Source organism: Tachysurus vachellii, chromosome 26 (genome assembly GCF_030014155.1).
Source record: "Tachysurus vachellii isolate PV-2020 chromosome 26, HZAU_Pvac_v1, whole genome shotgun sequence".
In the NCBI taxonomy this organism is placed as follows: Eukaryota; Metazoa; Chordata; class Actinopteri; order Siluriformes; family Bagridae; genus Tachysurus; species Tachysurus vachellii.
The window spans coordinates 10005355-10027029 of NC_083485.1; the positions used below are offsets into that span (position 1 = coordinate 10005355).

Genomic DNA, 21675 nt, shown 5'->3' on the forward strand with positions numbered 1-21675 from the left:
GGTTGGAAAGATGTATGGATGGATAGATGGATGGATGGATACATAGATGGATGGATTAATGGTTAAATGGATGGATGGATGGGTGGATTAATGGGTGGATGGATTGATAGGTGGATTAATGGGTGGATGGATGGATTGATGGATGGATAGATTATCACAAACACAAGTCGTCCCCCCATTCAAACATGAGCAAATGAGGTACTTTCTTATATAAACATAATGCAGAAGTGAAAAATGTAATAAATCTTTTATCTGGTATTTCAGACAGTAATAAGAATAGACCTCTTGGGTGTCTCAATGAATGAAAATAAACGAAAATCATGACTCATATTGTAATATTTGCAACATAAAATAATATGATACCAAGGAACTGCTTTACTACACACATTATACATTCTGTCATAAATAAGGAACAAGTTGAATTAAACTCCTCTCTGTATCTCTGATCACAGAATGATGGGATGGTTTTTATAGAAAAAAAAACGAAATACAACCTTGAATGTTTCTATATTTCTTTTCTTGCTAAATAGTTACATATCATTTATTATGAAAATGGCTGCATTTTTGTGTTTGGGTTATAGTACAACCTGTGTGTGTGTGTGTGCGTGTGTGTGTGTGTGTGTGTGTGTGTGTGTGTGAGAGAGAGAGAGAGACAGATTAAGTATTTCTTGCTATATTTCACTGTAATGAGAAATAGATGAGAATACAAGATAGATGTGTGTGTGCATGTGAATGTGTGTGAGTTTGTGCGTGTGTGTGTGAGAGAGAGAGAGAGAGAGAGAGAGAGTGAGAGTGAGAGAGAGAGAGACTAGCTCAGCACCTGTCTCGAATAAGAAATAGTCAATAATAGATGGATGGGCAGGTTTACTTCTGACAGGGTCACCTGATAGACTGTGCCAGTGTTTTTATTACTCTGTGTGTGTGTGTGTGTGTGTGTGTGTGTGTAGCTTTACTGCAGTGCTGGTCTCACTGAGCATGTGCTAGTGTTCTGACTGGTTGTCTGTCTCCAGTAGTGATTATAAAATCCCTCGACTCTGCTCTACTGAATTCTGCATGATGTGTGCAACGTTTGTTCATAATTCACAAGATAAATACATTATTGATGTATTTCACTCTGTGTGTGTGTGTGTGTGTGTGTGTGTAGTGTCTGCTGAGCAATTTTAAAACATTCTTGTCTTGTTTTCTCTCTGATTCAGGTAAAAGTTATTCGATAAGCGTCAGATTTACATTTGATGCAGTGGTGGAGGAACCGAAACCCTTAAAACTGTACAATGCTTTGTTTTTTCTCTCAGTCTTTCTCTTACTGATGACACGTGAAAGCATTTGTATGGATGCAGGTAATGAGTGAGACTAGACGGTTCTGCAGAGGGATCTGGAACATCTCCTGTGTGAACTATTGTGTGATTCCTGCTCATGTTGAACATCTGATGTTGGTCAGGATGCTTATAAAGGACTCGTTTGCATATTGCAGGCTTCTGGGATGTATCTGCATTGCAAATGCAGATATTAAGAGAAAGATAAACAAGTTCCTGCTACTGAGGTGCGACTGAGGTTTTTTACACTTACTGTAGCACCTGTGGATTTAAAGACCGAAAGATTTAATATATTGACTAACGGCTTAATTCCAACATGATCGCTGACATGATTGTGGTTTGAATCACCCCCCACCCCCCCCCCGCCTCTGTCTTTATTAAAAAGCTAAATAAATAATTATCATATCACTATTGTACATAAACAAATGTCTGATTGTGCTGTTTTACTGAAATGTGTGGTAAGAGGGGTGTTTCCTCATGAGTTCATATTTCTGTGTTAAGCTCATGTAATGATCTGATGTTCTTTTGCGTATACAGCATTAACTCCCCCCTTCCTCCACCCCCCTCTCTTCCTCTACCCCCCTCTCTCTTCGTCCTTCCTTTCTTCCCCCTCTCTCTCTCCATCTCTCTTGCTCTCCCCTCTCTCTTTCTTTCTTTCCCTCTCTCTCTCCACCTCTCTCCCCCCACCTTCTCTCTCCTCCTTTCTCTCTCTCTCTCTCTCTCTCTCTCTCTCTCCACTTCCCTTCTCTTTCTTTCTTTCCCTCTCTCTCTTCCCCTCTCTCTCTCCCTCTCTCTTGCTCTCCCCCTCTCTCTTTCTTTCTTTCCCTCTCTCTCTCCGCCTCTCTCTCTCCCCCTTCTCTCTCCTCCTTTCTCTCTCTCTCTCTCTCTCTCTCTCTCTCTCTCTCTCTCTCTCTCTCTCTCCACTTCCCTTCTCTTTCTTTCTTTCCCTCTCTCTCTCCCACTCTCTCTCCCTCTCTCTTGCTCTCCCCCTCTCTCTTTCTTTCTTTCCCTCTCTCTCTCCGCCTCTCTCTCTCCCCCCTTCTCTCTCCCCCTTTCTCTCTCTCTCTCTCTTTCTCTCTCTCTCTCTCTCTCTCTCTCTCTCTCTCTCTCTCTCTCTCTCTCCCATTCTCTCCCTCTCTCCCCCCCCTCTCTCTCACCCCCTCTCTCTCCCCCTCTCTCTCGCTCTCTCTCACTCTCTCTCTCTCTCTTTCTCTCCCCCCCTTCTCTCTCTCTCTCTTTCTCTCTCACTCTCTCTCTCCCATTCTCTCCCTCTCTCCCCCCCCTCTCTCTCTCTCCCCCTCTCTCGCCCCCTCTCTCTCTCTCTCTCTCTCTCTCTCTCTCTCTCTCTTTCTCTCCCCCCCCCTTCTCTCTCTCTCTCTCTCTCTCTCTTTCTCTCTCTCTATCAGGACTGTATCCAGCTTAACCAGTATAAACTGAAGAGTGAAATTGGGAAGGTGAGCAAATTCAGCACATCTGTTTTTGGACATTTCAGTATATCAGCCTCGATTTGTTGGCCATGTTCTCTAGGAGGTTTACAATGAGTCTGTAGCTTATCTAGCTCAGCATACAGATTCTGTAGACAAGTTAATTTCCCACAAAAATACATCATTAGTCCTGATTACTTATTTGTATTTATATTTTTTAAATGAAGCCTAAACATTCACATTTCTGATTAAAAACCAAATCCAATTTATTAGAATTATTGTAGTGGAAATCATTTAATTTCACACAGGAGCCAAGATCAGTTCTAGTTTTAGTTCTTTATGAATTCCTTTTAGAACGAATCATTAAACCAAACTGGCTCATTAGGCGCACATTTTTTCCCCATAAGACTTTGTGAACTTTCTTCATCACTTCACTCATCTATGTTCTTGCTTTCTCTCCAGGGTTCCTACGGTGTGGTCAAACTGGCCTACAATGAGGATGACGAAAAGTATTATGTGAGTTCTTCAAAGGAATTCCCGCTCTTATCTGCTTTAACATGAAGACGATGATGATGATGGAAAAAGTCAGCGATGTAATGGATTACTTGTATCAGCTCTCCGATGATCACAAATGATCTTATAGATAACTTTATTTTCTGCCGCTTGGGTTTAGAGCACAAGTGTGAAGGTGAATGTGACATGGAGTGTTTAGAGCTTCTACTGTTCAAGCAGACACTTGAGTGTCCATTAACTGCACTCTAGCTTCTGTTGCCAAGTGCGACTCTGTAAGTGGAACACTGGACTAAAACCAGTGTGTGTGTGTATGTTTGTGTGTGTGTGTGTGTGTGTGTGTGTGCGCAGTACACATGACAGTACTGAGGCACTCAATCCGAAACTCTTCTCACCTGCACAAGCTACAAATGGCCCATAAAACATGACAGACTTGAACTAGGACAGAACAGATAATTAAGCAAGATTTGAGAAAGTGAGCGTAAAAAAAAACCCAGAAATGAAGGAGAAAATGGTTTGAGGTGGCGACAGAAAGGAAGATTGGGTGACACATACAGTATGTGCAAATGATCTTAAATGGTATGTATTATGTAATTTCTGTAGTGAACGCAGTGTAGTCTGTGAACGTTCGTCTTTATAAATATGACGTGTGGGTGGAGGAGGAAAACAAGCGTGAGGTTGTGCCCCTGAGCAGCAGGGTCCCAACAATCAATATGCTGAGCTTAGGACAACATCCAGGAGGATGAGATGTTCCCTGACACGTAGTTATTTTATGTGTAGGAAGAGGATTTGAGGTGTAAAATCTTGCTGTGAGGTTGATGAAGATTCCAAGATCACATCGACTTTCGTCAACAGCTTAACACACGCCTTTATTTATCTATCCATGTGGCTAATAAAAGTACTGGACACATAGAGATTGGGCCTACTGTTTACGTCATTTAATGATTTTTATCAGATAATGATGGGCTGTAATTATTAATTACTGTAATTTCATTGTAAAAGCATCATTAGATTATGGAAGGACCTCAATTTGTTTACCAAAAACTGCCCTATTTTAGCTTCTTGATACAGTGAAGACATGATTGCTGTGCTGAATGAGCTTACTAGTTTAGAAAAAAAAGCTGTTTTTATTGTCAGCATGCTTATACATTCTATAACAGGATGCATGTTGACTTCATCCCGTTTTATTCGACAGAATAGTGGAGTAATGTGATAGCGGTGTCTGAAATTTTAACCCTTACTTGGGAAACTAATGATGCTTGACAAATTAGGGCCACTTGTCCACTTAGAGGGAAGAGTCACTGCGCATCAATATAAAGCTCATCTTTACCTTATGATGAAACATTTCTATCCACATGGGAGTGGTTTCTTCCACAATGACCCCACCACATTCACAGGGCATGAGGGCTCAGTGAACAGGTTAATGAGTATGGAAATGAGGTTAATGATATTATTGGGCTTTCACAGCCATCAGGTCTCAACTTTATTAAAAATCTATAGAAGATTCTGGGTCAAGTTAGTGTTTATCATCATTAGGTGATGGTCACCACCATCATCACCATCTTTAACATCATTACCACCATCACAATCATCATGACCACCACAACCACCATCCTTGATCACCACCACTATCATCACCACCACCATCATCACTATTATCACCACAACACTATCACCACCAGCACTACCACCATCCTTTATCACCTTCACCACCATCATTAACCACTACCCACTACCACCATCACTATTATCACCATCACCACCAACACTATCATGACCACCACCATCATCACACCACCACCATCACCACAACCAGCATTCTTCATCATCACCATCAGACCACCACCTACACTATCATCACCAACACTATCATCACGACCACCACCATCATCATTATCACCACGGCTACCACCTCCTCCATCACCACCACCACCACTAACCTTCATCTTCAACACCATACATCATCATCACCACCACACGTCATCATCATCATTACCACCCTCACCCCCACCTAAATGTTACAAATGATGTCATTTGTCATGAAGCATTTATGTAGGCATTATATGGTTAATAAAATGTTGCCATTCTGATGTTAGATACTGATTTCCTTATCTCTACTAGCAGTCTAACAACAAATGTACTAAGGAAAAGGAGTCACGTTAGGGTTTGTTGTGTAAGTTTCTTGTCTTGTACACTGGAACAAAATCTCTATCCATGTCCGTGGTGCATCAGTAAGCAGCAGCGATCCTAACTAACTAAAACACACTTTACTCGCCTGTGTGATGTCTGGGGAATACAAGCCCACTGGAACACCGGGTAAGTGAGGGAACCCACCGGATTTTCCCAAGGAACCTCAAATGGCCATATAGCTGTATAGCTGACTCTGCTATACTAAATTTAGCAACCGCCTCATTCGGTTTCTTACCAGATTCCCTCTTTGCACTGCCTGTCTTATGAAAGCATAGAGCTGTGGAGGTAGTAATTACTAGATGCTATTTTTTCCACCGAGGGTATAATGCACTTGTAATGACTTGACAGCTAATCAAAGTTTGTAGGGTATTCTCCTCTGCAAATGAAATGCACACAGTCAGACCACACAACTAATGAAAAGGGGAACCGGTTATTTAACTGTCATGATAGCACAAACCCTTCCGCAGACAGAGAATAAATAGAAAGGATTTGAATTTCACCAACGTTTGATGGAACAACACTGTAACACTAGCTTTAGTAGGGAAACTCGGGCAACATAGTAACCACAGTGTTGATAAGGTACTTACAAGTGAGTGATTAATGCATGACGGGAGATAAAATTTTAACGCTGCTGTGAATTACCCTGGCAGTTCTGTCATAGTAATTCACGGTCATAGTGAAAGAGGGGGCGTGGCCTAGTTTGGTTGTGTATGGAGCGAAGGCAGGTTTAACCAGCAGGTAACGTGTGATGATTCTCACATTTTTCGAGTTATACAGTTTTCTAACGTATGTCTCTGTGTACCAGTCGTCTCTTAGAGTTCTCCGTATTCCCTCTATTTTGAGTATGTAGATGTAGAGTTTGTGGGATGGCTTTATCTAATAAACACAGTCTCACATCTACTCCGAATCCATTCCAGCCGGTCCTTTAATAAGCGAAACCGTGAATTAGCTTCTGACTCGAAGCTGTTCTTGTATTTGAATTCACACATTGCGTAATCAGAAACGAACAAACGAAAGAAGACCGTTCAGACATTTTCCATTTATTTCGACTACATTTGCGGTTAAAAGAGACACAGCGCCTGTGTTTGAAATGTCCCCTCATTCATTCATTACAGAACACTAATCTCTCGCACAGGTGCCACAAATTGGTCGGTAATGAACAGAGATGTGTTCCAGAGCGCCCGTCATCGTGAGAGCCCTGGTGCTCCCTGTACACACGGTCTCGCTACTCCTTCTTTTAACCACAAGAGAATAGACCCAGGTGCAGTTATCTTTTTTAATCAGCCTATTTCATTTAAATGAAATGATAATTAGACATTGTTGAAATGTGTGGATCTGATGTTTACAGCTATGTGTAAATGCCAGATATGAGGAAGCTGTTGCTGTATGCGCTTGATTGTATTGGGGATCTGGTACACACTGTATTTGACAGGTGTGTTTATGCAATGTGAGCAATCGAAGCGTATAAATGAACAGTTGAGGGGGAAAAAACCTTGTTTCAGGATGTAGTGGGAGCTGTTCTGAGTTCAGACTCCTGGGGTTTGAACGTGGAATCAGGGAATGTGTACAGAGTAACTGTATTTAAAATAAAACTATGGGCTCAAGGTAAAGTAGACGTATGGAGCCAAAACAAACCAAAAAATATTTTAAATAATTCTAAATTACTATTTCTGCACATGATTAATATCGATTTATTTGATTAAATATATTACCAGCTCAGAAAAACCTAGAATTTCGCTCGCTTTACTTATGATTAATCAGTAAAATCCATAAAAGGCAGTTTGTACAACAAAATTATAGCTTAAAAAATGCGCAGTTTTTAAATCTAACTCTTATCATGACTTCCATGTGGAATGTGGATGGACTCCATAAAGCTAAACCAAGACAATTTTACAAGAAATGCAAATTAAAAAGTTTAATTAATCAGGATTAGGAAGCCTAATAGAATCTATTTGTACATCATATTACATCTGAATTGCCTTTTAGACTAAAGCTAATTGTAAATGTAATTAACTGTCTTAAAATATAAATGTACAGAAGTAAAAACGCAGCTAATATCAAATCACATATGCAAAACAAAATGAAATGAAAGTGTAAAAATTTGTTTTTTTTTTTCTTGTAAATGTGTTAGAGTAAGCGTATACATTCCATTGAAATAATTATTAAATAAATAAAGAATAAATCAACCCAAATATTTTTGGATTACAGCAACGAAATGCGTTTTCTCAAGTATTTTACACTGTATTTTAGTATTTATTTGGACTACTGCTCACTGCTCACTGCTGGCAGGTCTTCCTGTGGACACAATTCTTCAAATGATCTAAAATGCAGCTGAACGACTTGTTTTCACCCTGCCTAAGTTCTCACACACCACCGTACTGCTGCGCTCCTCCACTGGCTTCCAGTAGCTGCACACATCAGATTCAAAACACTGATGCTTCCCTACAAAGCCAAAAACGGACCATTTCGCTCTTATTGCTCCTCACGCTGCACCTCGCTCCCTCAGATCTCCCAGCACTGCTCGTCTGATCCCGCCATCTCTCAGGGTAAGAGGTAGGTATACATCAAGACTCTTCTCTGTTCTGGCACCGAGGTGGTGAAAGGAACTTCTCCTAGATGTTCAGACATCTTCAAACGACATGTGAAGACCTACCTCTTAAAAACACTTGAAGTAGCACGTTTTCCCTGTTTGCTTTATGAAAAAAAAAAGAAACCCTTAACAGAGTATTAGGTTGATGGTATCCTAAGTCTGTAACCTAGTGAACAGTGTTTTGTACGTCGCTCTTAATAAGGGCATCTGCCAAATTCCAGAAATGAAATGAGATTAACAGCAAGCCTACCCCAGGTTCAGCCCAGATATTTTCACAAAGTTGGATCTAAAACACTAAATCGGATTACGTTATATCGTCTCGTCGTCGTCGCGGCTTCAGCGGTGTTCAAATATCAGAAACTGTCTACTGACTACTTTTCTCCAGCCTCTTCAGTTTATACCCACATCATTTTACAGTTCTAAAAACCCTGTCTTTACCTGCTATCTACACAACTAAAGTAGACATCCGACTTAATCTTTTAAATCTTTGTCTGGGTTTTTTCTCCACTTTGCCCTTCTTGCTAGTACATTTAATTATTTTTTTTCCAAGCGCCTTCCTGTTGGTTGATAAACCATTTTTCAGCTGCTGATTATTCTTACGTGCTCAATTATTCATTGGTGAATTCTCAAATTTGCTCATGGATTTCCATAATCACTTCCAATCACTTAGCAGGAGCCGGTCTGTACTTGGAGTGCTCCATTAAGGCTAGATTTGGATGAGGAGGATAGGCCTGACCACCGCATACAAAAGGCTCTTTTGTTTGATTAAGATGGAGATTCAAGGAAGTCAGGCCTGATTATGTCATCCACTTGAAAGTCAAAGACAGCCTGCTCCATAAATCATGGTGATTGGTGGGTTTATACTATGGCAGGGGTAAGAAAAGCAGGAGAACCATGAGATGTAGAGAATTTCATAATCATCTCTCTCTCTCTCTCTCTCTCTCTCTCTCTCTCTCTCTCTCTCTCTCTCTCTCTCTCTCTCTCTCTCTCCAGGCAATGAAAGTGGTATCCAAGAAGAAGCTGATGAAGCAGTGTGGATTTCCACGTATGTTACCCAAATGAACCTTTGTCTTTAGTCTGAACTTACAGTACTGAAAATCTTCATCATTTAAAAGAAATTAGAGGGATCTTTATAAATTGCATTTTGTTTTTTATTTATTTTTGCCCCGAATAAGCTATTTCACATAACGTGTGATCCAGATTGGTTAAACAAAAATATATATATATATATATATATATATATATAGTTTTGGTGCTCTGTGTGCAGGTCGTCCTCCTCCTCGAGGCCCTAAAGCAGCTTTGGGGGAACAGCCTAAAGTGCTTGGACCCCTTGAGAGGGTTTACCAAGAGATCGCCATCCTAAAGAAGCTGGATCATCTGAACATAGTCAAACTAGTGGAGGTAAGTCAAAGCTTCAACCCTTTTTTTTTTTTTTTTTTTTTTTTTTAACCAATCTTCAGTCAGTGTAAACAAATAAAATATTTTATCGCCGCAAGTCAATATCAATACCAAATATTGAAGATATCAATATAAAATTAGTCAGAACACTGTTGGCTTTCAGTTTTGGATGTTTTATTTCATTTTTTTAGTGGTTGAAGATAACAGTATGTACTAAAGATAAATTTTAGTGTCTTACGAACAAGCACTCGGAAGCTAGAAACATTTGTGTGAATAAAATGAACCATTTTTCTAGTTTTTATGAGTATATTGTCTTTAGTAGGCTAGATTAAAACAGAAAAACTACAAATTCTTAAAGCCCTGAGCGTCTACTTTTATACGAGTCATTAAGCGGCGCTGTGGAGTTTGACATGACAAAGAAGTTCAACACTGAACATGAACACAACCAAAACAGACACAAATACCATTTTTTGGAGTTATTTTGGTATTTATTATTTTGGGTAGCAGGGATTATAAACACAGGCAATCATCAGCGTTGGAGGGTGGAGTGCTGAGAGAAGCACACTGAGAACTGAATAAGGAGTTGATTTGTTCATGACTGTCGGTTTGAAGCTTGAATAACAATCTAAAAAGATAACAAACCTTCTCTGCTGGGCACGTGGTTTGTTTTTCCTCATCTTCTTTTATTCACTTATGCCTTACTTGTACATATAATCTAGTTTGTCACGTTCTAGGTCGTACTGAGTGTCTTTTTTGACATGGATATGAACACCAGTGGAGCACCACAGGGCTTCTGGGAGTTTCTGATCCACATACCATTTCTTTTTCAGGTGCTGGACGACCCAGCCGAGGACAACCTGCACATGGGTACGAATAATGTTCTTATTACAGCTATAAAACTGTCATCATTCACATGATTTAACTTCCGTACAACTCGCGAGCCATGAATTTGTCTCTGATTTGAGATACTGTACATGAGGCCTGAAACGAGGCTTAAAAGTCACTTTTTATCGTTTTGTATTTTATTGTTTCTGACTGCCGGTATTTGGGTTTGAGTTACAGCCTTGTCATGAGCCATGCATAACTCCTATTACAGGGAGAGATCGATAATCTACTGTAATAGTTTTGCAAAAACACAGCAGACAAGATCAAATGGAGGACTGTGTAGTCTGACGACGTGAGTCACAGAAAGTGATCTGATTAGCTGCCGAGGACTGAGTCGAGTTGTCTTGTTATGGAGTGCTGTTTGCACTTGAAGTGATGCTAATAAAAGACAAAGCAATTGTTATGTAGGTTATACCACAGCACTATCTACTATTCTTCATGCTAATTGGTCAAAAGGTGTAGCAGCTGGACAGATTCGTTGATTTGTGTTAATGAGCTTATTCTAATATATTATTGTTTCTATAGTAACAAATCAGCCTCAGGGACTTGGATTACTAGATGTGCCAATAATCTAATGCTGATAATAAACATTATTTATTCATTTTTAACATTAATCAGTTGAAGAAAAAAATATTTTAGAACACATGTAATGTATCTATAAACAAGTGTTCATTATTGTATAAATTCCCAACTGTAAATGTGAACAAATTGCTGTGGTAGAAGAGGAATAAAACACTTAACATTTTATTAATTGTTAAATTAACAATTGAACTTGTTTTCCTATACCAACATATCCTGTAGTGTTTTAGTTTTTACTTGCTTTCTGTGTTTGTTTGTTTGGTTGTTTGCAAGTCAGTACAGTACACAAAATACAGTACAAGCTGAGCGTCACACATTTGGTCCACACCTTGGCAGTTGTCGGTGGTGTGTGAACAGTGTGTGGGTGTGTGAAAATGTGCCCTGTGAAAGATTTTGTTCAGGGTGTACCCTGCTTGTCGACAGGCGGATCGGTGTATCTTCTGCAGTGATGCGGTCGATATACCGGTCTGTTGTGGTGAAGAAAGAGCTGAGCCGCAAGGCGAAGCTCTCTATTTACCAGTCGATCTACATTCCTACCCTCACCTATGGTCATGAGCTTTGGGTCATGACCGAAAGGACAAGATCCTGGATACAGGCGGCTGAAATGAGTTTCCTCCGCAGGGTGGCTGGGGGCTCCCTTAGAGATGAGGAGCTCGGTCACTCGGGAGGAGCGCAGAGTAGAGCCGCTGCTCCTCCACATCGAGAGGAGTCAGCTGAGGTGGCTCGGACATCTGTTCCGGCTGCCTCCTGGACGCCTCCCTGGGGAGGTGTTCCGGGCATGTCCAACCGGGAGGATGCCCCGGGGAAGACCTAGGACACGCTGGAGGGACTATGTCTCTCGGCTGGCCTGGGAACGCCTCGGTATTCCCCCGGAGGAGCTGGAGGAAGTGTCTGGGGAGAGGGAAGTCTGGGTGTCCCTGCTCAGACTGCTGCCCCCGCGACCCGGCCCCGGATAAGCGGTAGAAGATGGATGGGTGGATGTACCCTGCCTTGTGCCCTGTGTCTCCAGGGATATGCCTCAGGTTTCCCACAGATGGATGAACAAGTTCTAGCTCTTGCTTGTGGTCCTATGCATGACACTCTGGTTGATTTTGGAATTTAAACTCAAATTTAAACTCTTCAGTCACTGGACTTTAACCATAACTAAAGGTTTAATTGACCAAACTGTTGAAGACATGAATGTGATTTGAAGCATTTGTGTTTATTTTGTAATCTGTATACTGTACAAGAGATCTGTAATGTTTATCTCTCTCTCTCTCTCTCTCTCTCTCTCTCTCTCTCTCTCTCTCTCTCTCTCTCTGCAGTGTTTGAGCTAATGCAGAAAGGGTAAGTGCTCTGTGCTTCCTCTCCTCTGTTCTAATTAAAGTCTTGGCTTGTTTCTCTTTCCATCACTCCATCCTTCCATTTGATCCTGTCCTCTCTGGCATATTTGTGATCACTCAGCTCAGCCTTTTCTTACTAACCCGCAACATTCCAAGTGCCTCATATACGTATAGTGTTTACTGTGGTACAGAGTCAAATTTCTGAGTCACCCACTGAATGACTTGATTGATGGATGGATGGTGGGAAAGATAGATGGACTGGGCGACGGATGGATGTATAAATGGATGGATAGCTGGAGTGAGTGAGTGATGGATGGATGGACTGATTGATGGACCAGGGTGGACGGATGGACAAATGGATGGATGGATAGATAGAGGAAATGATTGATTTGTTGATTTTTGGATTGGTTTGTTGGTTGGTTGGATCTCTAATAAACAACCTTGATTACCTTAAGATAACAACAAAGAAAATAACACATGACCTTTCTGGACTTCTGTACAACTCTAATACACAAAACACATGATTCTTAATGATAAATGGGAAGTATAAAAATACTGCTTGCTCTCCTACACCACATAGCGAAGCTGCTTTAAACAGCATCTAAATAATGCACCTTACAGTATATTCAGGGTTTTATGGTAACCACCAGGTATTTGGGGCTGTTTGAGTTACAGTATGTATATTTTCTGTGATTCTAAATTAGATTAAGCTTGGTTTTGACCTTTTGTTTGTCACATCACCATCATGCATGTGACTCCTACATACCAGAAAAAAACAACACTACTGTACATCAATCCAGAAAGGGTCACAACGCAACCATATTTCAGCAAAACCGTACATCACATGGGTCTGACATTAAATACCTATTTTAAATGCCTATTGAAAAAAAGCCTTGACATATTTATGGAGAATGAAGTCATTTGTAATGAAGGGTGTCATGTAGCCTTATAAACATTTCTCCCACAGTGCATTACAGAAAGCGTAACCATTTTAAAGCCATTTAAATGTCGTCCCCATTTTGCACTATATGAAATATATCTGCACGTTTGTCCAGGTCGCAGCTTTAAAGGGCAAGCAGTGTCCCAGTTTGCCTTACGAGTCTATTCTTTTTTCAAATGTGACATTTTGTTGTAATTTAAAGCCAACTTTACCTGCCTAATCAGCTACACTATGCTGCAAAGAGAAATCGTATTATTGGATCTTGCGCGGATTTGTGCGTGTCTTTTCCACAAAAGGGCCAAGATTATATATATATATATATATTTGCTTTTGCATAATTACAAAATGGACCATTACCACTACAACTAGCTGAAAGTGTTTGGCCTTTGGACAGCACGAGGCTGTAGGATATGAATAGGATGGTTATGCATGTGGGAGATTTGTGAGTCATTTTTATATAACTTTTTGTTTGATTTTGTTTGCTAATTCCGATACAAAGAGGTTTATTGTTTGTTTTTCGGTCCGCACTGGAAGACTTGTTCACTTGTAATAATGACGTTTTCTTTATCAGTCACCTTCTTCTTAAAGTAATAATTAATGACATACAAAAGAGAACATAAAAGATGATGGACTTTGAGTACTAACATACAAGTGCAAAATCAGCACCTTTTAAATTATATTCACTATGCAGGCTAGAGCACACTTTTCTTAAAATTTAAAGTGGCAGTATGTAATTTTTAAGCTCTACATTTATATCATTTTTTTTTTTTAATTAAGCTTCAGAAAGATTGTTAAAGAGTCCATATTTCCAGATAAAATAATCAGGCTATTGGATTTTATTCTTCTGTTAATTTTTGTTCTGGCCCTGAAATTAGCCCCACATCCAAATAAAAAAGCTAATCTGAAGTCAAGAAGTTTTTTTTTTTTAATTGAGTGGTTGGGATGACGGGGTGGAAGCGAGAGGCTTCTCAGTGTTTTTTCATTGCTATTGAGATTTAAGTAGCAGGTGTTACAGGGCTCTAAAATTAAACACTGCTCCTTTAAACCTCTTCATGTAATGAGACTCTTCAGGTTTTAGACCTCTTGAACCCTCATTCATGCAGTTTGTGTTATATCTTCTACTTTTCTTTTTTTTTTTCCAGCCCAGTGATGGAGGTGCCTACGGACAACCCTTTAAGCGAGGAGCAGGCGCGTCTCTACTTCAGAGATATCGTCCTGGGCATCGAGTACTGTGAGTTACTATCTTGGGAATTTCTCTGAGAGACCAGACTAATCAAAAATCCTGTGCACAGATCTGTCAGTAATGAGGAGCTCGGTCCTCATTACTGAGAAAACATACATATTTTTATGGAGACGTCTTGGTTGGCTTGTTAAACAAAGCCTTAAAAGTCACTAGTCATTTACTTACTGTCCCTTATGTACAGGTGAAGTCCTGTGGGTACTGTAACTCAAGACGGTTTTCCATGGTTCTTCTTTCTACGTCACGATTCCTCAAGTGTCCGTTATACTGTACCTAATGAGGAAAACCTGATTACAGAAAATGAAGTCGAGGTTTTTATTATCATTTTGATCATATGTAGGTGATGTAGGTAGTACAATAGAAAAAACGTTCCTTTTGGACCCTGGTGCCATATCAAGACAGAGATTCATAAGACAATACAGAACTAAGGGCTATAAAGCTCACAAATAACAACTTATGTCGAGAGTAGAAGTCATTTGCACACCTTGTTTTGGGTAAGAATCACAGGCAGAGAATCCACAGGCATGATCTTTAGTATCAGTCACGTATTTGAGGCAGTGAGACTTCTCTCTCCTCCAGTCATCTCCAGGCTGATGATAAAATGGCTTTCCTTTAAGTTCAGATTAGTTCGATCTCACAGGCAGCTCTGATTTTCTAGAGGCAGTAGTGGCATTTTCATTTTAACTTGGAATTGCTTTAAAGTAACTCCTTAACCTCTGTTGTAATAGGGTTTATCTATTTATTTATTTATTTATTTATTTTTGCTGGAAAAGTCAGTGCATTGAAAGTCAAAGCAATTGAAAATATAATAAGCAGGACTTGACTAGTAGGTATAATTATTTTTATATTAATATTTAACGCTTATGTAAGATTCAAGATCCAAAATTGAATGTGTCACATACACGGTTATATACTGTATTTAACTTCCAGTGAAATGAAATCCTGGCCACTACTCATAGACTGAGCATAGAAATAAACAACATTAAAAAAACGAAGAATGAAGAGAAATAATAAGAAATAAGGAGGTAATAAAATGTGATGTGCAATGTGTTACATATGGATTTTACGTAGGATTACAATAAAGTAAATGAGTCTTTATGGAATCCGAAGGAAAATCCTCTTCTTCTGATTCTACTTTCGGCTTTTCCCGTTAGGGGTCACCACAGCAAATCACCAGTTTCAACCTAATTCTATCCTCGGCATCCAATTAACTTCACGTCCTCTTTTAACACAAATTACCCCCTCTTTGGCCTTCCTCTTGACCTTTTACCTGGCAGCTCCATCATCTCCAACATCCTTCTACCAATATAACCATCTCCCTCCTCTGTACATGTCCAAACCATCTCAGTCTGTCCTCTCTGACCTTGTCCCAACCTGATCTGTCCCTCCGATGTGCTCGTTCCTAATCCTGTTCATCCTCGTCACTCCTAAAGAAAACCTCAACATCCTCATGTCTTTTCCTCACTGCTAAAGTCTCTAACCCATACAGCATAGCTGGTCTCACTACTGTCTTATACACCTTTCCTTTGATTCTTGCTGATGGTCTTCTGTCACACAACACTCCTGACACTTTTCTCTACCCACTCCAACACTGCTGCACTCGCCTCTTAATCTGGGGTTGTCAGAAGCAGCATGAACCTCAACAGAAACAGTTATGGCTGCTGATAAAGATGGACAGAGGCTCAGATCTACAGGCAAATAGTAGTACAGGAGACACCTTAAAAAACAAGGGATCCTTGGTTAGTTGAAACAATAATGGAACTGTTTGTTGACATTGATCAGAATTACATATAGAGATAAAAGGATGAGCCTTTTAATCTGAAGAAAAACAACCAGATTGTGAAGCATGGGGGTGGTAGCATCATGTTATGGTGGAAAAGCATGGTGGGCTTCAGAAAATAGCGTACAGTGATTAGATGTGCGTTAAGGCTGTTGGTGAAGAAAGGTTTTGGGGACTTTTGTCACTTTGATGTGATATCTGTTTATTTAATGAAACCATCCTCATTGATTTGAGTGAAGATTTATATATTTGGATTGCTTGCGAGAGCACCTACATGACCAAGATGAAGAATTTGAGTGCCCTTGATGTTGTTGAGTTCGCATTGTCTGATGTTGGCCGTCTTCGTCTGCGATTTTGATCGAAACGATCTCGCTGGCTTTCCTGTAATGAACTTAAAGTGTGATGGAAAATGACCGCGAGGTCTGTTTGTGTCAGGTTACTCCAGCATGCAGCGTGCAGGAGCTCCATTGCATCATTATTTTGTTTCTCAGCACGTCTGCATTATGATAACCTAAAAACTCCGAGATGTCCACAGGCTGCCTGTAGGACCCGATTACTCTGCTTTTCCCATCTCTCCTCTCTGTGGGTGGTTTAATGCCTCTCCTGGCCAGGATTGCACAATGCTCTCATTACTCTCTGCTCGGAGATCAGCTACTCACGCCTGCCGATCATCTGCTGAAAGCCCATGTCTCTTTGTGCACGGTGTGTATAGACGTGTGTACTCATTTCCCACAGGTGTATATTGTTACAAGCCTCCTGCCGCTTATAAATACCATACGGTTTTACATTACAGTGTTACGCAAGGGATCAATATCTGTTATACGACTTGATCTCCTCTCACGCCCCGGCTCTCTAGGAGCGATTTCTCATGGCTGCTTTTAGGCAGAATTGGAGGTACCCGCCTTTTAATAAAACCCGAACACCGAAGCGATACGGCCTTTCTGTTTTCATTAGCTCTGTGTGATGCACCCCAGGGAATACAGTGAACAAACAGCAAATGAATAGCGCTGTGTATTTTCTGCGAATTATCCGTGTGGAGCACATGTTGCCTTTTTTTTTTTAGCTTTTTTTTTTTTTTTTTTTTTTTTTTGATTTTTTATTTTTTTTTTTTTTTTTTAGCATTTTTTAAATATTTGTTGTCTTTTAATTTGTAGACTTTCATAATACATCTACTACTTTGTTTGGCGTTTGGAGCTGGTCAGATCAATGGCTCTATGCAATATTAATATAATGCTGTTTTTCATTTCTCTTTAATTGCTTTTTTTCAATTTCAATAATCTTAATAATGTTTTCACGGGGTCTTGTTTTTCAGACAAAGGAATAGTTCTTTTCAGTCGTGTATGAAAGGCGAAAGGTGTTTGTAGTGTGTCGTCAGCATCATTTAGTTTTGCTGCTAGTGCCATGTTTTTAAAACCTTTTTTAAACCAAGGAAGGGAAGGAACCAGGAAATAGATGAATGTTCATGTAAAGGTCTTATTCACTCCATGGAAATGTTGTACATTGTATCTGACCTATACAAACCCGCTGACACTGGAGACTCCTTCCCAATTGAACACAGAAAGATTATCATATCATAGAAACATATCATCAATTAAATTTTTTTTTTACATCAGTTACATCTGTTTATCTGTTGTGAGAATAAGCACACGAATATGGTAGAGATGTACCTGTAGAGGTCATGCAAAATATTATATCAACATCTACTGAATCAAAATTGAGAATTCAGCAGCTCCGTTGTATAATTTGTGATATCAGTATCATATACATGCTTTGATTGTGAACACAAGCTAGAGGGTTCATTTTTATTGCCTCTGGAGTCTTAGCTCTTGGCAAATTAGCGAGCGACATATTGCTGAAGGACGCTCGATTGATAAGCCATCAGTTTTTTTTTTTTTTTGATTGTGCACTCCAAGCAGGACATCATCACTCATCCAATCAGCTCTACTGTGTGCTCATGTGAATGGGTTGTTGACCCTGTCGACCTCTTAAGAGTCCCTCAGAATCATCAAACCAAGCCTCTACAGAAGAAGGCAGAATTAAGCATGTTGTTTTAATGTTTTTTTTGTAACGATCTTGTTTTTCCTCTCTTCTTCAGTGCACTATCAGAAGATCGTCCACCGGGACATCAAGCCTTCGAATCTGTTGCTCGGAGATGATGGCCATGTGAAGATTGCTGATTTTGGTGTTAGTAACCAGTTCGAGGGTAACGATGCCTTGCTCTCCAGCACGGCAGGGACGCCGGCTTTCATGGCCCCAGAGACTCTGTCTGACAACCGCAAGAGCTTCAGTGGAAAGGTAAACACACTGGCTGTGTAATCTTCCTGTTATAGCAAAACACTACCAGTGACTAATCTCAAAAAGTCAGAGATTTCGGGGCGCTGAAATTTTAAGCAGCATACAAAAGACACATATACTAATATTAAATGATGCTATTTTACATATGATATTTACTCAAATCTAACGTGGATACAAGACATAGAACAACTGAACAAATTAACAATTTTAAACTGCAGTAAATCTAATTTTAAAATGCTGTAAAAATAATTTGTGTAATATTTGATACAGCATTTTTGAAAGTAGTCTTCAGTGTCAGCACTACATAGCATAACATTACATAACATAGCAAAGCATGACTTGACATAACATGACGTAGTATAATATAGGATGACATAGCATGACAGCATTACATAACATGGCATAGCATAAGAGCATGGCGAGAGCATAACATTGCGAAATAGCACGACATGACATAACATCATAACAGCTTGACATGACACATTTCATAACAGCATCACATGACACAACATGGCATATCAAAAGAGCATGGCATGACATAGCATACCATTGTATAACAGCATGACATAGCATGATGTATAACAGCAAAAAATTACAATACATGGCATAACATTGCATGACAGCTCAACACAGCATATCATAACGGCATGGCATGACATAGCATAACATTGCATAATATCATGACCTGGCATAACATTTAACAGCATGACGTAACATGACATCAAAAGAGCATAGCATGATATGGCATAACGTTGTATAACAGCATAACATGATATAACATGCCATATCATAACATAAAATGACAACATGACATGGCATAACACTGCATAACAGCATAACACAGCAAGTCATCACATAACATAACATGACATTGTATGTCAGCATGACGTAACATGACATATAACAGCATAAAATGCCATGACATGGCATAACATTCCATAACAGCATAACATGGCATGTCATAAGAGCAAGGCAAGGCATGATATAGCATCATTATTTTATAGCTGTAGCTTTAACTCTTCTTTATAGAACTTTATAGATTTAAACAAAAAAAAAAAGTTTTAATTTAAATTAAAATTTATTTATTTTTTTTATTTTGTGTAGTAGTTCATTTCACTGTAGATTGGCTTTGAAAAGCAGAGCTCCTACTCAAAACATTGGCACAGGACTGGTACAGTATTTTAAATATTTAAATTCCTCCCCCACACACACACACACACAAACACACACAAACACACACACACACACACACACAAACACACACAAACACACACACAAACACACACACACAAACACACACACAAACACACATACACACAAACACACACACACACACAAACACACACACACAAACACACACACACACACACAGACACACACACACAACCCATTACTTCATGCTCCACAGTTTGAATACCTCTGAGTCAGACCCCTGTTATGTATTATAATGACTGTGATATAGCTCACACACATGATTTGGCCTTCAAATGTGGCCTCCATGCTATATTTTTAACTTTAGCATGGCAACAGCAGTTTGATAGTCATGTATATAAACTATATAATAGTCATTACAGTACAACAGGAGGTCTTAATGTGTTTTTCTCCGATATGAAATGTATTCTGTGTAGGCTGTAAATTACGGGCAACTAACCTGAACATTAAGCACCAAAAATGTCACTGATGAATGTGATAAAGGCTAATGGAGATTTTGTGAATATTCCATACAAGACCCAAGTCCTGAAGCACACGTACGTTTGTGCTGTGCACAGAATACACAAAATTAAAGAATGAGCAGCCCTGTGACTAGCACGCACTAATGTTAACTCTCTGGGGATTTTCTGTACGTGAGCACACACAAGACTAGCACTCCAGTGTCACCTAGCCGTGAGCTGAGCAGAGTATCACTGCACATTGTTTAGAGATAAGCCTCTGATCTAATGGAAGGAGTCAATACTGCCTTTGGGCTTTGGGACTGCTAGCGGTTAAGAGTCTGGATCATTCCAGTTGCTAGCTCAGCATTGCGTCATGCATACTGATTAAAACAGTGATATCCACTGCAGTGCAGATTTAGTGATAAACTCTATAGTGGGTGTATTGTATACTGTATCTCCTGCATGCTGGTGTGTGTATGTGTGTGCGTGAATGTGTTTCGCTCTCTCTCTCTCTTTCTCTCTCTATCTCTTTATCTCTCGCTCTCTCTTTTACACACACATGCTCCTTGTCCTGAACAATAGACTGCAGTCTACGTTTAAAAGGTCACCATTTTTGTACACAAGCTCTTGCACATTTCACAGTGACAGCATGGCAGTCATGTAAGGTCACATGTCCATGCAGTAGCTTTAAAGCTGCAGTCCTGGGAATGTCTCTGTCTTCAGTCTCAGTATAGAAATGTCAAATATGGCAATTGACCTCCATACTGTGTTTTCTATCTGTCTGGCATGATACTATAACATGTACTATACAATACATAGTATATGATATGATTAAAAACAGTAGCAACTTATTGCACTTAAATTTTCTACAGATCTGATTCAGTCTGATTCAGTGATTCAGTGATATGATTCGATTCCTAATATGATTTGATTCAGATCTCATTTAATATGATTGAGTTTTTCAGCCACGGTGGCGCAGAAGGTTACACTTTCTCGATAATATGCCGAGCTGCATTGTTTTGTTTTGTTGTTATTTTTAAGAGAAAGGAAATTAAAATGGTGGCTGGAGAAGGAATGACCGTTGATCTGGATGATGATCTGGTTGTTCTCAGATATAAAAATCGAAATTATTGAAAGGGATGAGAGAAATTAACCTGTATCCTGAGTGTATTTGTACATGGCAGCATTGCATACAGTAGTGCTTTTGTCAAGATTTCCTTCTCTCTCTCTCTCTCTCTCTCTCTCTCTCTCTCTCTCTCTCTTCACACCCACATGTGCATACAAACTGGGAACTTCAATTGTTGTGTGCATTGATTTTTGTCCGTGATAGTTTTTTCCACTCTTTTTCGATTGATGCAGCCATACCATCATCTACTGGACCAGTTTTATGCTTCATGTCTTCAAATCCCTAGTAAAAGTGCCCATATCCAAGGGTCTCGTGTCGTTATCTGTCTACCATAAATAGCAATGTTATCTTGCATGTTTATGCTTCATTTTTCCATATTATATTATGGATTTGCATTGTAAGGTGATAGTAATTTTTTTTTGGACCAGACC

General features: G+C 39.7%; 1 protein-coding gene across 6 annotated transcripts in view; it reads left to right on the forward strand.

Annotated features, from left to right (window-relative positions):
• The window catches only part of camkk1a (calcium/calmodulin-dependent protein kinase kinase 1, alpha a), a 91722-nt gene that overhangs the window by 50415 nt on the left and 19632 nt on the right, over window positions 1–21675 (forward strand). For all 6 annotated transcript variants that reach the window (XM_060863545.1, XM_060863548.1, XM_060863549.1 and 3 more), the window contains 8 exons: window positions 2720–2767; window positions 3200–3253; window positions 9021–9072; window positions 9295–9428; window positions 10256–10292; window positions 12194–12215; window positions 14294–14382; window positions 18267–18466. In XM_060863545.1, the coding sequence (XP_060719528.1) occupies window positions 2720–2767; window positions 3200–3253; window positions 9021–9072; window positions 9295–9428; window positions 10256–10292; window positions 12194–12215; window positions 14294–14382; window positions 18267–18466 (636 nt within the window). The remainder of the gene's footprint in view (window positions 1–2719; window positions 2768–3199; window positions 3254–9020; window positions 9073–9294; window positions 9429–10255; window positions 10293–12193; window positions 12216–14293; window positions 14383–18266; window positions 18467–21675) is intronic.